The sequence below is a fragment of the Erigeron canadensis genome, chromosome 9 (assembly GCF_010389155.1).
Source record: "Erigeron canadensis isolate Cc75 chromosome 9, C_canadensis_v1, whole genome shotgun sequence".
Classification (NCBI taxonomy): domain Eukaryota; kingdom Viridiplantae; phylum Streptophyta; class Magnoliopsida; order Asterales; family Asteraceae; genus Erigeron; species Erigeron canadensis.
Window position 1 is genome coordinate 11,988,682 of NC_057769.1, and position 17,484 is coordinate 12,006,165.

The 17,484-nt window shown below is 33.0% G+C and overlaps 1 protein-coding gene across 1 annotated transcript; it reads left to right on the forward strand.

Annotated features, from left to right (window-relative positions):
• The first annotated feature begins 6,617 nt into the window (after nucleotides 1-6,617).
• LOC122582058 lies at nucleotides 6,618-12,692 on the forward strand. Its single transcript, XM_043754406.1, has 4 exons — nucleotides 6,618-6,701; nucleotides 6,983-7,164; nucleotides 10,355-10,465; nucleotides 11,867-12,692. The coding sequence occupies exons 2-4, from the start codon at nucleotides 7,048-7,050 to the stop codon at nucleotides 12,104-12,106; spliced, it is 468 nt and encodes a 155-aa protein (XP_043610341.1). The 5' UTR covers nucleotides 6,618-6,701; nucleotides 6,983-7,047; the 3' UTR covers nucleotides 12,107-12,692.
• Nucleotides 12,693-17,484: the final 4,792 nt, after the last annotated feature.

Genomic DNA, 17,484 nt, shown 5'->3' on the forward strand with positions numbered 1-17,484 from the left:
GTATAACTTAGCTAAATAGGTTTGTTTGGTAACGAGCTTAACGGGGGTGTGTTTGGTAACGAGTTTATTCTTTCGGGGTTTCCTTTTTCAACTTAAAGTGATATATAGTTATTTATATCAAACTAGATTTAATATCCGTACAATGTACGGATAATTTGTATATATAAAACTAGTGTTCAAACCCGGCAATTGGACGGCTAGTTTCAAAATATATTAATCAAAGTTAAAAAAAAGTAGAACTCAACTTTATTAAGTAGGTAATGTAAAAATTAGAATACGTAAAAATCTAACATAAAACTATTCAAAGTATGAATTTTTATAGTTTACCCTTTTTTTTCAACTTTAGTTATATTACAAACTCATTATATGTATCATTAAACTTAATCAATACAAAAATTTAAAACGAAACATATTAAAAATAACTTCATATAAATATGTATCATCAAACTAAACGTAATCAATACAAAAACTAAAAACGAAACGTATGAAAAATAACTCCATATAAATATTGATTATAGTTTACCCCTTTTTTCCAACTTTAGTTATATTTTAAAAGTGCAAAGTATATAATTTGAAAAATACATACCAATTCATCAACAAAGACCATCTCGAACGTTTTGATTTTCTTTGGGTTATTCCACTCCGGAACAGTCTATACATGCACAACACGGAGTTGTAGATGATGGTTAACATGTGTTGGCTTAAGATCTTCAAGATGAACTAATGTGGTCTTCTTTTTTGTTGTTGAAGGAGAAGTCATAATGAACCTACAATAGATTACAAAACAATAACATAAAAATTCAATGTTAAAAAATTAGCTAAACATTATAATTAAGATTTCAATGTTAACAAATTAAAGAAAAGTTGCTAGTCGAACAAAAACCTTGTAAGTCGAATGAATTCAATTTTAACAAATTAAAGATAAAAACTTTATAATTAACAATTCAATGTTAACAAAGTAAAGAAAACTTCCTAGTCGAACTAACCTGCTTGTAAGTCGAATCAAGGGAATTTTTTGTTCTGCAATGTTAACAAATCAAAGATAAAAACTTTATAATTAACAATTCAATGTTAACAAACTAAAGAAAACTTAGTCGAACTAACCTGCTTGTAAGTCGAATCAAGACACTTTTTTGTTCTGCGAGTTTTCGAAAGTCGAATGTAGGGGATTTTTTTATGGTTCCATAAGTTTTTAGATTTGGTTTATATATATAGTAGATGTAGACAAATAATAAGAATTATTTTTAAAGGTCGGTTATAGAATATAATAGAATAAATAATATTAGAAAAAATAGATGATTAATTAGAAGAGAGCATTATGCTCAAGGAAGGAGATTATCGGTGCCAAGTGTACTCCCAACCCCCTCTTTTAATTATATTATAGATAATACATCATAGGGTTTACTATATATAGTTATGTTGCTATCTATATAGATAAATTTTAACAAATATGTTTTGTTAGAATTATTTACAACGTAAAACAATTGTTGTCTAACTATATGCTAATTAATTTTCTACTATAGATAGATTTAATTAACCAAACCTAACAAAGAAGATCCAGTTATTTAGTATCAGCTGCTATATATTTACTCTATAAAAAATATACTCTTGAAAACACAATCTATATATGGAAATAAAAAGGATAAATAACAATATACTTATAAACAAAATTTAGTGGTACGTATAACAACTATGCAGATAAATGAAGAATTGTTAGTCCAAATAGAATACACATCATAGATTTAACTATAATAACTTATTAAAAAATAGGAAAATACTAAATGAAGCCCTTAGGCCTTCACTTAATATGCATTAAAAGGTTGTACATTTCCATATTAAATGTCGATCCCTTAAATTTTATGGCAACTGTACAACTAATTAATGCACTTTAACGAAGGCCCTTAGGGCTTTGTTTAGCAAAACCCTAAAAAATATTAGCAAAAAGAAAAGATTTAATAAAACTAAAACATAAAAAATACATGTAATTAAGAGTGTATAGTACCTTAACAATTGTTATACGTAGTATCGACTATAAAAACCCTATGTACTACAAATCTCTAATGGTGTTGCGGCATATATACGTATCTATACAAATGGATAAATTAACAATCCTACACATATTCAAATTAATGGTAATGCTAACGATATTTTTTAATAGGGAAGTAATCAAGTAAACATAAACATAAACAATATAAATATAATGATAATTTGATTAGTATAAGGACAATACAATTAGGATATAAGCTAAAAAGGACACAAGTCGCTTAAATATTAAGCCACGTGTCGAATAAAGAATACTACAATCATGTTTTAGTTTATTGGTAGATATTATTTTACTTTCATTCTTTCGTAATACGAGCATTAAAATTTAAAGAAAGGAAAAAAATGGTAAGCCATTTATCTTCTTAAGTAAAAAAAAAAAAGGATAATGTCCACTAAGGCTACCCAATCTATCTATCTATTATATTAATAAAGTAAGATTGTGATAACATAATATTTTTATAAAATTGTCTTATGTATTATTACCAAACATCTTTTTAATTTAATTATGACATCATCATACTTTTTTAAATTTAAAATTCAATATATCCTTTTTTTAATATGTATCATTAATATAGATATTTGTTTAATGTCCACATTATTATGTAAAACTTTTAATCATCTTATTCTTTCGTTATAATAGGCTAAAAACTATGAGTTTTTTGTTCTTCTAGATAACAATTTTTTATTGTTTTTGCCAACCGAATGTGTTTTAACGTGTGTCCACAACTACACAACTTTTGTTTCCGTTTAGTTTCTGAAAGGACTGGACTCGATAAAAGAAAACACGAAAAAAACAAATTTTATTTTTTACAGAGCTTCCCCACTGCGGCGCAGTGGAGGAGAACACTTGACACTTCAAATCAATTTGAGAGACATTCAACTCATTTCCAACCTTTCAAACCATAACTAAGACTTCAAATCGTATAGTACATCTTTACATCATGATTTAACATCAATACTTCAATCACAACTACATTGCCCACCAAATGGGTCAAATGTACAAATTACCCAAGTTGTCAAAACACCCATTTGACACAATGCCAACTACAACTTACAAATTCAGGAGTTCCAAAACCCAAAATAATGCCCTTACAATACTTTCATACAAAAAGGACACAAAATGTACCAAGAGCCAAATGAGGTGGGATGAACTAAGTTTCTAACAAACACCATTCTTTCAAGAATGGTCAAAATACCTTCAAAAGCCTAGCAACTTCAATATTAACACTTTAATCGACTAAGCTAGTTCCTTCTTCCGGAACAACCTATAAAATGATAAACAACTAAAATGGTAAGCGAATGCTTAGTGAATAAACTTGCATACAAATATATATACGAAGGAGGGCAAAAACACAAAAGACTATCGCATGTAGCCAATGATACCGTCATATCATCACTTGCATACTCACTTTTGCGCTAACAAACACATACATGGATCCATATACGCTAAACAATAATCTTAAGAGGTTCTTAGGCCTCAAAGGTTCTTAGGCCTTTATCTCATCTCAGCTATGGAGTTCTTAGGCCCCGGGCTCAAAATTAGGCCCCAACGCCGAATCGATTACCACACACGGAATCCACCATCATATGGTAATCGACCCAACTCACATATAAGAGTATGCAAGAGTACTCACCTCATCCGCGACTAACAACAATCAAGAATGCCACAACAAGTGCAAAGCTTTCAACCTAACAAATCAATACAATATGCATAAGACTTTATTCACAAACTTGGCTAGATCACATAGCCACCATCAATTCACTAGCATTCTTATTTACCCAAACTCATTCTCTTGGAGTTGGCTTAATTCCAATCTCATTCGACAAAAATTAAATATTTCATAATCATCATTCACCATTATCCCCCACTTTGCTAAAAATCTCATTTTACCACCATCATGTGGCCATTTCATCTTATTGCTCAAAATTACCAAATTCTCATTTCGACCATAATGGTCACTAACAACTCAAATCAATAAGTTCATGCAACCCTATAATCATAAATCAAGTTATAAACAATAAAATGTGGGAATATTAGCAAAATCATGATCCAACCCAAAAACCCCCAATTTGGATGGTTGCATGAACCCTAATTCTTGAGCTAAAAATCAAAACTAGGTTAGAAGAATTATTACCTTAAAAAAGAAATCTACTATAATGAAATTAAATAACTAGAATCAAGCTCCTTTCTCTTTTCTTTCTTGGTGTGATTCGACACCCACACATACCCACACTCAAATCTCCAATTAACTAGTTAACTAATTGTAGTGATTATTATAATTATTATTATTATGGAAGGATTTGATTAATTACGATAAACACACTCACACACTTGAAGAGAATTAAAATCATACTTCTATTCTTCTCCCTTTTTCCTTCTTGAATTTGATCCACACACCACCACCACACACTTTCAATTTCAATCTTTGAATTTAGGAGAATGATGGAAGATCATTGATATTGTTGTATGATTCTAGAATTGAATTGAAATGAAGTATGATTTGAAAGGAAATCAAGATAAGAAGATAGAAGAAGGTAATGGAAGGACTAGTGGAATGATGATTCAAAAGTAATGGGATGGCTGACATCTTTCCCTTGATGCCATGCCTTTTCTCAATTTTTATGGGTATATTCCGCTATCTGCTAAAGTTCCAACTAAATTAATCCCCGATTCAAAATTGAAATACCAAGAAATTATTTTAATGTCAAAACTACAAAAAGGGGTTAAATTATTTATCTTAAATTTATTGGGGTGTTACAACTCTTCCCCACTTGGAATGGATCACGACCTCGTGATCCACACTATAATCAAAGACCTTGATACACAAGCATATCATTCTTGGACTTCGAAGTACAATCTCACATTCTTCCAAACTTCCACCAAATCTTGTACAATTTCACAAATTTTGATTGAAACTCTTCTAAGCTTTTCTTTTACTATGACCATGGTTCTTCAACTTAATTCAACTTATTGTCGACTTCAATTCCCTTCCAAAGGCAACTAAGTAGCATTATCGACAAGGTATCTCTTAAGATGTGACACGTGAACAGTAGAGTAAACACCCGAAAACTTATTGGTAAATTCTAAATGATAAGCAACCTTACCAACTCTAGTCGTGATTTCTTCAATATCGACCACTTAGCCACGGGTTACACCTCCCTTATTCGCAATGCATACTATCGATATTCAGCATAAAACTTCTCCTTGCATAAGATTTCCAACACCTCACATGAATAAATCTCATGATTGACTAGCATCATAGAATTCGCAATGCATACTATCAATATTGTTATGGTGTTCTTGTGGTCTTTCATAAAAATATTTGGTAGCTATCATAGAATCCGGATTTATTCCCAACAATGTCATTATTATAATTATATTAGCACAATTGTAACCAGGATATTTTTTTTGTTTTCTTACATCAATAGATTATAAATAAATGGATCATATCCAAAGTGAGTATCTAAGAGCTTTCAAAGGAATAAACAAGTTGGTAGCTACTTCGAATAAAAGCTGAGCCAAAAATTTACATATTAACGCCTGAGTAGGGTTTGTAAGCTTCAAGCCTTCAACTGCTCTTCCTATTTTTTAAATTGCATATTAATAATAGAATACACACTAGAAAGAAGTATTTATAAACAGCTCAATTACTATGAAAATTTGATGTTATTTGATGCCAAACAATTATCGTTTTGTACACTATTCCCAACGACAATTTTGTAAATATTGTCAACTTTGTGGCTATTTTAATTAGTCTCATATTTTAAATAATAAAAGATACTTTTGTTTAGGATTGTTTGCCTACAGTGCTTCTTTAATTAACGAAATCTTTACTTTTATATTCTTACAATGCATTGCATGATATCGAATACTTTTATACGTTGTTATTTAACATGGTTCATATGGTTGATATATGGTAAATAATAGAAGATATGTGTAACCACTTTGTGATTATTTTAATATCATGTATTAAATAATAATAATAATAATAATAATAATAATAATAATAATTTTAATAGATGCTTTTATACGGTGTTATTTTATTACAATTGTTATAATATTTTTTTTTTTGTCAATGTTCGTTTAGGGTGCTTCTGTAATTAACGGTCAATTTTGTGGTTACTCTAATAGCACATGTTAAATACCGGATACCTTTATACGTTATTATTTTAGTGTGCTTCTATATTTATACGTGGGTTTTTGTAATAAGATTTTCTTTAATATACGTGAAGATGTTATTACATTCCAACATAATAATAAAAAATATTTGTTATTGGTTACTTATATATATATGATAAAATGTATCCTGATCAAATGCTAAATAATTTGTTGTTAACAAATTTATTTTTTTTTTGGTTATGCTGTTAATGAAATTTAAACATGAAAAAAAACCCAAATTACTAGTTGTGAATCATTTTGTAAATTTCTTGAATACTTGTTTTGACCCGACCGTTTTCAAAACCATGTGTATTAACCCGAATCTATATTGTTCCGGACCGGTTCTGACCCGTCATTTTACCGACCCGTACATTTTGCCACTGCTTAGATAACTTTAATCATTTTCTCTCCCTTGTTTCTTTTATCATCATTTTCCCTTCTGTTAACAAAAGACAGGTTATTTCCAATCGGCTATTTTCTTCCCTCCCAATACCGACCGGTATGTAAATCTAATCTTTACTGTATTCATTCTACTTAAATTTATATATCTGTCTATCTATATCTATATATATTTAGCTCCTTAGGTTAAAATATTGTTACCTACCAACAACAACATAAACAAAAGTCTTATCTTAATTGCTAACTATTATTTCATAATTTTGTATAATTATAATTATATAATATAATTATTATTCTTATATATATAGATAGATAGATATAAGGTTAGCTTATAGTTGATGTGAATATGCTCAAAAATGTTTAAATTGTTGAACTTTTCAGAATCTTGTTTAGACTGCCAAATTGATATTCCAAGCTGATATAATTGCAAGTGCCGTTGCTAAAAAATGAATAAGTTGATGGAATACGGGAAGAAAGCGATGTTTTATGTTAGAGTTTTATCAGGTTATGAAGAACGTCGTATCAGAGCTTACCGACTGGAGATCGAAAAACGTATTGCTGAGGCAAGCATTTTATGGTCTTTTGGTTTACTACTTTCTCTTAATGTATTTCTTTTATATAGTAATAAATTGTGAAACTTAGAAATAAATTTGTGTTGATGCTCGGTTACTATTACTCGTTAGCCATTGGGGTGAAAGTTTTCGACTTTAGTAAAAAATGACTTAATAACCGTTAAATGCTGCACATATAGCTTAATTACAATGACCTTGGTTGTCGTCAGGTGTTCTGATGTCAATATTTGATACATGATCTAATCAAATCACAAGTCTTGAAAATCTTCCTTTGAGTCCACTTCAACCAAGCTATCTAATTGTTCATCAAGATCTTCCACTTCAACCAAACGATCTAGTTAGGGTTATTTCATCAGATTAGGTGGACTTGTTTCTGTATGTTATGCGCTTGTGTGCTTTCCTGCAACAACAATAACCGTACCCAATCCGTGCATAGGCGGGGTATGGGGCACTTGCGTGCTTTCCTGTGTCATATATTCTTTGAACTTTGCGACCACTACTAATATTGACTTGCATGTTTACTTTATTTCTATTAAAGTCTAGGATAGAAAGTTCTTGTCTTTACTATTTTATGTATGTAACTTGCATTTGAGTAAATGGAATAAAGAACATTTGGCAGTATGGATGGTTTTCAGTACGGAACCGTACTGAAACAGACTAATACCGAAACTGAAAACAACCCAAAGTGAAAACCGAATACCGTACCGATTATATGGGTACGGTACCGTGTACCGGTACTGGTTTTTCGGTACCAAAACCAAATAATACCAAAAATGAAGAAAAAGTTTGGCAGAAAAAATGTTGGAAACCAAAAACTAGTTAGGTCGGTTATTTTTATCTTACCACTTCCATAAGTTGGGTAATTTCTTTGTGTTATGTCTGAAAATTTATCCTTGAATCTAAATCCTTTTTGATAGAAATTATATTGTTGAATGGTTTGGTTTAGTATATATAGATTTCATATGCATATATTATATAAAGTTGAGAAGATAATATGGAGGAAGAGTGAATAACTATTACTCATTCATATTATCCATGAGATTTTGAGCATCAGTAGGGGTAGGTGCAGCAAAGCATGACATTTTGCTATTATAGTAAATTAGTAATAGGCAAATGACCTTTAATCAGAGAAATATTATTGCACCCTTATGCCAAGTTAGATATTTAACGCAATTATATTTCTTGATGATGTGACAACGATGCTGGTTACTGATATAGTTGGAGATGATTATTATAGAGAAAGATGTACTGATGTATATATAAATAGGTAAGACAGACATTGCACTTTCAAATAATGAGTATAGAGCTAGAGATGCAACAGCAGTAGTATAAGACTATAATATATATAAATATGTCTACTACTCTACTGGTACTATAGTGTTTAAGGAAATCGGTAATAGGAAATCGGTATTCATTCGGTTTCGCGGAAACGAATAGTACCGAAACCGAACTCTTCCCAAATCAAGAACCGATACCGAATCCCTTTCGGTACCGATTTTTGATACCTGTTCGGTTTCGGTTTTTCGGTTTTTTTGCTCATCCCTATTTGGCAGTACCTTGTCTTTATCTCTCTCTATATTTCTTTGGGAGTTTTGTAGGTTTTTCTGGGTAAAATCTATCAATTGGGGCTTTCGTTGAGGCCCCCTAGCCTCCATGGCTTTGGAAAAACTTGCATTCCACATATATACCTCGCTTCACTGGTCTTAATCCTGCCCGGTGTATTTGTGATGCCGAATATTATTTTCCCATCTATGTGATTTTTGAAGAAGAAAGGTTTCCATATGTTGTTGAGTTCTTCGATAATGAACCTTTTTATCGGTTCAACTCATGGTATCATGGTCCTAAATACCTCACATGGAAGTCCTTCACTAATGCAATGTTAACGACCTTCCGTCTGAGACCAGCAACAGCCCCAACACCCGCATTGAAGCCCAAAAAGAAGTTTCCATCCCAACTGGTGGACTGAAGACACCTCAAAAACCCCTCCCACCGACCATACATTTTGTTGTCATCAAACCAAAAGGGACAATTTCATCACAGATGACTCCTAGCATTCTTATTTTTGCTAACTGGAGTTCAAGGTTTGAAGAATGGAGACCCGAATGCCACCAGACAACAAAAAATGGCGACCACTGTGGCGAAATCGAACTGTCCTTGAGGACAAGGACGTTTTTAAGGGTGGGAGTGTCGATACATACCACTCTCTTGTTACTCATGTAAATGCATATTGAATATTTGTTATTGAATATGTCTTTCTCATGTAGTAAGTTTAGGATAGTCATGAAGGTGACCACTACTGACATTAACTTGCATGTTTACTTTATTCTTACTAAAGTCTAGGATAGGCAGTTTTTTTTTACTATATATATATGTAACTTGCATCTGAGTAAATGGAATGAAGAAAATTTGGCAGTAACTTGTCTTTATCTCTTTCTCTATTTCTTTGGGTGTTTTGTAGGTTTTTCTTGGTAAAACTATCATAGTGCATCAAAACTTCTAAACTTTTGTATATTTGCATGTAATAATAATTGGCTGTATTGCAACCTTCATATAGTATCATTCGCAATGCATAGTGTCAAGTAAGATTGTTTAAATGTATTCTCTGTATCGTACTATTATCGTGAGTGAATAGTATTTCCAGCTTGCTAAATGGTATGGCTTCACATGTTATATTATCAACGAGCAAACCTGTCACAGGATGTGTTATTTTTATTCATTTATTTGTTTTTGGTTAAACTATGAATCTGACCTGCTTTGCGAACCGATTAATCCCAGGGCAACCACCCGCAAAGCGGGTAGCCCGGAGTCGCCTCGGGTGAACCTCTATGGCCACACGGAGGTTTATTTTTTTGCTCCCAGAGTGGACTTGGGACCTTTAGGAACTCTCCCATGAGACCAAGTGTTTACCTCTAGGCCACCACTCTTGTGCAGTTGTGCTTAGGATGTGTTTGTTCGTATGACTGGCAACACTAGGATGCTAGGTTATTAACCCAAATGTTTTTTGGTCGTAATTGATTACAGACCATGTTAGGATAAATTATTTGCTGTAGTCTTCAGCCAGGGCTGGACTTGATAGTTGATACACTGTATCAGTATATCATGTAAAAACGCCATTCACTTTGCCAACTAATATGTAGGCTGTAGTTTCTGTTTTTTAATCTTTTTCCATGTATGCTTGTAGGCAGAACGGAAGAAAGCAGAGATTAGAAAGATTCCCGAGCAGCTTATATTGTCTGAGGTGAGACAGATGGTGGAGGAGATGCAAGCTGTGAACAAGCAGTTTGAGGACACGGTGAGTTGCACTCTTTTTCATTTTATGTACCTGAAGGCCTGACTTGCCACAACCTACAATTAGACAGTGATATATTATTACATTCTAGAATCTAGCTTGTCTATTTGTTGCTTTTTTATTGTGAAATTCTGATATTTGACAAAGGGGAATGAGTTAAAACTGTCCTTGATTCGAAAATAATTAAAAAACTTTGGTAAACTGTACTTGAATGGGTAATGATATTTGGTAGAAGATGAGAAACAGAGCATTTATTTCTAACAACCTTTAGAGATGTTACGATACAAGGTTCTATCTTCATTTCAGTTCCGGCTTAGTAAGAAGTTGGCATTGGAATAGAGAATCTGAACATTAAAGTAATTTACTGGCTTAAAACCTCGTATTCGACTATTTGCATGCTCTTAATTTCTCTTTTCACTTAAATACTATTTTGTTATATTCAGGGCTAAGTGCATAAATTGTATCTAACTTGCCATGTTTTGTTATTGTGTGTAATTTTCAATTTCAAACCGTTAACTGTGTGCGTCAAACTTTTAATTTTATCTGTTGTGTATATTTGGCCTCTTATTACTTGTAACCCTATGATGTAATGTGGTTTTGATGATGTGACAAGTGACATGCCAACTTATAGGGATGCCACATCAGCAAAATACCAGTTAGCTGATGAAAAGGTAACCATATACATACAGCAGTGTTGAATTGAAATTTCTATACACACAATAGATGGTTCAGAAGTTGGATACACACAATAGCAAGACATGAAAAGTTAGATATATTTTGGTGCACTAAACCTTTATATGTTGACATCAGAAACATAATATGTAACCTTGAAGTAACTTCAGGGTTTAGATGTTATTCATTTATGCATGTTCTATTTGGTATCTATGCATGCACTCCTTCGATACAATGCACACATTTAGCCTACTAAAGGAGCTATATGCCATTGTTGATTTTAGCAATGCAGTCCTTTAATGTCAATGTAGCTTATTTTTTACCTATATGAATACTTGTACATTATCTAAAGCCAACATACACTTATGGTCGTGTGAAGTAACATTAGTCTTGTCGTATCATCGATGAGTAATTGATATAGTCTGGTATGTTTTGAATTAAACATGATGAGTAAACAAGTAACACTCCTTGCATCCACGGTGGTCTATATTTGTAACTCACAAAACTTGAGGTGGACGATGTCGATGGATGAAACTTCTGTTTTTCAGACGTATCTTCCACTCTGCCTATTTAAATTTTGAAATTGTGTACAGTTTCCATTCTTCTGTTGAACTTTTAAAGCTTGAAAACTTCATTCATGATAGCTTTAAAGAAACGACTTGTAATCATAGAAGTTCCACCTTGTGTATTTTTTTGATACTTATGTTTTGAATATTTCGTGATTAACTGCAGGAGGCTGCGATTAATGAATATTTCAAGCCAGTTGATAAGCAGGCTGAAATGATTGTTGAAATGCAGCTTCAAGAAGAGGAGAAGACAATGAAGCAGATGGTGCAAGCCATGAAAGCACAAGCTTTGCTCGATAATGAACAGGCCTTGAAAAGTGCAAATCTTAAAATTGCGGAGACAAAGCAAGAGACCCCAGATGATGCTTCCATTCAAACCAGCAAAGCTCAAGCCGGATCAAAATGACCTGTGACATAAGAAAGATCAAAAGTGATATGGGTATGTTGCTATGTTTTCAAGACGATCACTTATTATCCTTTTGACGACAACATATTTATCATGGTTCGGGAGTTTTTCAATTTTCTTTCTGGGTTTAGGAGAATCGGAAAGGAGGTCTTCTGTGATGTTTTGAGTAGCATTTGGCCGTTAAACTTACTGCTTTGCCATTATGGCATGTATTCAAGGATATGTTCCTGAAATTGCATGTCAAAAAGCAACTATCATAATTTTCATGGGATAAAGGGAATATACATAGTTAAATGCCACACATATTTCATCCAATGCTGTAATTTTAAGCCTTTGAAAATGCTTTAAAACTCACAGAGGTGATTCATGTTTGTTCAATAAAGTTAGGTCTGTGCCCGTTGTTCCCCGTCGTGTTGAAATATGAAGAACTTAGCTAAGTCCTTGAACTCTGTTTACTATTGTATATTCTCAATGGGACTAATGTTCAACTGTGAGCTTCTTGTGTAACCGAGAGGCAATGTGACAAGTAACAAGTATATCAAAAGTAGTTACTTTTGCCATTATTATGAATGAATTTTTTTTTGTATATTTTTTTTCTGTGCCTAAATCTCTACGTTGTAGGCGAGCAGCCCCTCTGTATGGCGGCTTGATGACCTATGGGATTTCTTAGTGAAATTTGCTTTTCCAAAAGAAAAATGTGTTGTGTTGGTGAAATGTAACAACCACTTCTCTGTTATGTGCAGCTAAGATTTATAGCGTTTCAAATGAGACGTGCAACTATATGTATGCAAATCCATGGAATTATTTAGCTTCAGTATTTTTCTGTGAACAGTGTCTTTCTTGGCTAAAAAAAGTGTTCTGATAGCTTTTTTTTTTTTTAAAGTTAACTTTTATTCAAAAAAAACGCCAACTCACTCGAAAAAAGAGTGTTCTGATAGCTTGATACATACCAAAATAAATAAATTGATGAGAGTCACTATTCGAGAAGTAAGTGATTTCTCAAATATAAAGACTGAAGTAAGCGATTTCGCGAATGTAAAGACTCAAGACGATATAAAATTAATTCATAATGCAAATACAATCCTAGATCAACTTACTATGACCTATCTATATGCAATACTTTCTAATTAGTACTCTGTTAGAGTCATCACCACTTTGGTGGAGTGGTAGAGGCCTTGCCTCCTGGTGTAAAAGACCAAGGTTCAATCTTTGGTAATAGTTAGTTTAGAATTATTTAGGATTTAGTTGTAATGTTTGCTGTTAAAAAAAAAGTACTCTGTTGGAATACATACCAAAATAATGTAAGAACCTAAACCTTTTTAATCTAAATCGAATAGAAGTTTTTTTTTTTTGCCCATTGCGGAGCAGTGGAAAACCTCGGCAACTAAAGAATGAAAGCTCACTGCGGCGCAGTGAGGCAAAACACACCCACTGTGGCGCAGTGGAATCCCACGGATCAAAATGAGTAAAAGCTCACTGCGGCGCAGTGAGACTTACTGCGCAGGAACACTCTTTCAAAACTCCATTTTTCCTGCGCTTGATTTCACAAATCAACTCAAACATCCATTTTTACTCAAGACCTGACATGCCCTTACAAAAGTTATGTATACACATCGTTGTGACTAAAAATATAGCACGACCCAAAAACCAAATTATCCAACTTGACTAAATGGGTCGATGGCCCTAATGTTAATCAACTAAACACTTGCAAAACATGCAAAAACAACGACTAACTAGGTACATGACATCAAATCAAGTTTTACACCAAAAATAGATTTTGTTCCATCAAACAAGACTTGTATCAAGAGCCAATTGGGTCAAAAGGATCGTCTACCCAAATTATCCATAATGTCAACCTTCCAAAAAGGCAAGAGCTTCCAATTCTAACTTCACTCGATCGCTTCTTTACCCTTGCTACTACCAACTCCTATAAAAGAGTTAAACAACTAAAACATAAGCTACGCTTAGTGAATGCATACACATATAATCATAATCATGTCATTTCAACTTTGTGCATCAAGCACCATATAAGCCTAGCAAGCTAGCCTTTTCATACAAATCAAACAACATACATTCATTTTCAACATGGCCATGGACAATTTGGCTAGTAGGAATTTACCCGCCTACTAACTCTTGCAAACAAATTGATTAGTAGGAATTTACCCACCTACTAGTTCCAACAAACAACTATCAAATGGGTCATAGGAATTTACCCACCTATGACCTCAAATAACAAGAACATGATTATATGCATATACATTCACCTCAATTTGGCTACTTGACACTATAAGGCTACAAGTTCAACAATTTATTCTTCCACACCTATTCAAGAATAATCACATATCATCTATGAATTCCTTGACTCAACTTCTAACAAACATCTACTTGTATTCAACAACTCTAAGATTATGGTGTTTGGCTACTAAACACTTTTCCAACAAATTCCAAATTCTCAAAATAAAGTTCTATTTCATAATCACTAGCCAAACACCATGAGATTCTTATTAAGGGGGGATTTTCATTAACAACAATTCTTTCAATCCATTATCCATTTATCAATCAAATTTATTAGGGTTTTAATTGAAAATCTCCAATAACAAAACCCCCAATTTCTAAGATCAAGAACCCTAATTTTTAATAACAAATAAAACTAGGGTTATGAGAATCAATACCTCAAGAATGAGAGACAAAGAATTAGGGTTTTCAAATTGAAGTTCTTCCCCCTTTTCTTCCTTAAAATTTCGGCCACCACTACCTCAATGAAAATCCCAACTTTCAATTTCTAATACAATTAGAGATGATTTTTGCTATTGTTTCAGGATTACAATTCTTTACTTTGAGTTTTGAAGTTTCAATTGCATGAATTTTGAAGGATTTGAGAGGAGATAATGCGAAAGTGAGCTGATTTAGAGTGAGTGGAAGAACATGAGTCACAAAACTAAGTGGCTGGCTCTTTTTCCCTGCTAGCCACGTCTCATCTCCAGTTTTATGGGTAAAATACCCGCTAGCCACTAAAGTTCTAACTAAACTAATCCCTTAACTCAAAACAAAATACTAGGAAATTAATTAAATGTCAAAACTATAAAAAGGGTTAATTTTCTATTACCTTAAAATACTGGAATGTTACAAATAAATAAATTGATGAGAGTCACGATTCGAGAAGTAAATAAATTGATGAGAGTCACGATTCGAGAAGTAAGTGATTTCTCAAATGTAAAGACTGAAGTAAACGATTTCGCGAATGTAAAGACTCAAGATGATATAAAATTAATTCATAATTCAAATACAATCCTAGATCAACCTACTATGACCTATCTATATGCAATACTTTCTAATTAGTACTCTGTTAGAGTCATTACCACTTTGGTGGGGTGGTAGAGGCCTTGCCTTCTGGTGTAAAAGACCAAGGTTCAATTTTTGGTAATAGTTAGTTTAGAATTATTTAGGGTTTAGTTGTAATGTTTGCCGTTAAAAAAAAGTACTCTATTGGAAACCTAATTTACCCAACAAGTAATACGTAAAGGAAAATGATAAATCTTTTTAAAATCCTCCTAATATATCCACTTGCTAACACATGTAATCCACTATTTCTCTTTCCTAATCTTATCCTGATTTTCCACATGTCACAATCCTATTAATTAGGAGGATTTGTAGCCTAATAACTTAGGAGTATTGATGATTACCCTTATGTAAATTCAATGAATAAAATCAAAATAAATTAGTTAATAAAAATGACACTTAAGCCCCTAAGTTTATCAATAACACTCTATAAACAATAAACATATCGCGGTTCTGTGAAGTATAAAGTTAGCCTAGAATTTAAAGGATGGTTAATGTTTCTCTATTTTAGCATCTTGCAAAAACAAGGATATAACATTTTGCAAAGTGACATAATATGGACAGCTCTTCGGGTCTTTTTTTTTTCCTTTGCTTTATGAACAAAATTAATAATACATTGTGTGGTTCTGTTAGTCTTGATCAAACATATCAATTTGACAAATGATCACTCGGTGTCGTTGCTCTCCTTGTAGATTACATCAAGGGTGACGACTTCTATTGGTAAGCTGTTCTCGGCTACTTTCAGTAGGGCAACTACTATTATTGAAAGTGGTACTTTGAAGTTTGAACTTTAGACCAGAGTGGCGGCCTATGCCAGAATCAGCTGTTACAAGTCAGCGACATGTTTGCAGAAAGTAGTCTTCCTTAGTTGGGATTGGCGAGACGCTTCTTACATTTCATTTCTTGCACTATTTCAAATGGCTGTGCTTGGTGATGTTCTAGTCTGACCAGTCATGGGTTGATACTAGCTTGGGTTTAGCAATTAATATTTACATTGACCATACTTGTCGTTTCCTCCAATGTTTCATGAACTGAACAATGTGACATCGATCATCATCTGATAGTACACGATCATTTTGTCATTTCCTCCAACGTTTCAATGCAAAATTAACAAGTCTGATACATTATTTTTTTTTGGCACAAGTCTATGATGTAGCTCCCACAGATCAACAAGTCTTACACCGACTAAAAGGCTTCAATAGTTGTGTATCATAAGCAAAAGTCAAAAACTTAAGCGGACTGCCGAATCTCACAAACCCTTTAACAGGAAATCAAACCTAGAATTGATTTCAATAATCTATAACCTATTTTCCAAGGTTGCAGATAACTAAGAACAATCTAAGAAAAAGATTTAACACCCAAAACTTGAACCTCTTTCCAAGAAGGAACAGGGGGGAGGTTGAAGGGGATGAAAGCATACAGCTCAATTCTAACCCGGAACCAAGAAAGGGACCCTGATAAAAACATAAAAACCATACTGGAACATGATATGACAATTCCAAGATGTTTCCAAAAGCTCGTTCCAGGTTAGAATTTGTCCAATTATAGACAAACAGCATAACTAAATTTCTAACTAAAAATATCCATCCATAAACTATGACACAGACATAAAACACAATAAACTGATCTTAGCATCAGTATTACCAATCACAACCACATCTGCTAATTACTTATGCTGACAAAAAAAACATAAAATAAAATAATTGTCTCATGAATTATCCCACCCTTTTTTCAAAGAATCACCCAACAACATATCACAACGTGAAGGGTCGACTCATGGATGTTGTAATCAGTAAGCGTCCTGCCATCTTCCAGCTGTTACCGGCAAATATCAACCTCTGCTGCTCTGGTGGGATACCCTCCATATCTTGAATCTTAGCTTTCACATCATTGAGTGTGTCTGAACTCTCGACTTCCAGGATAATGGTCTTCCCAGCGAACGTCTTAACAATAATCTGCATTCCAGCACAAAGACGAAGGACCAAATGCAGCTTCGATTTCTTCTGGGTGCAGACTCTTTTTCTTCTAGTTTACAAGCT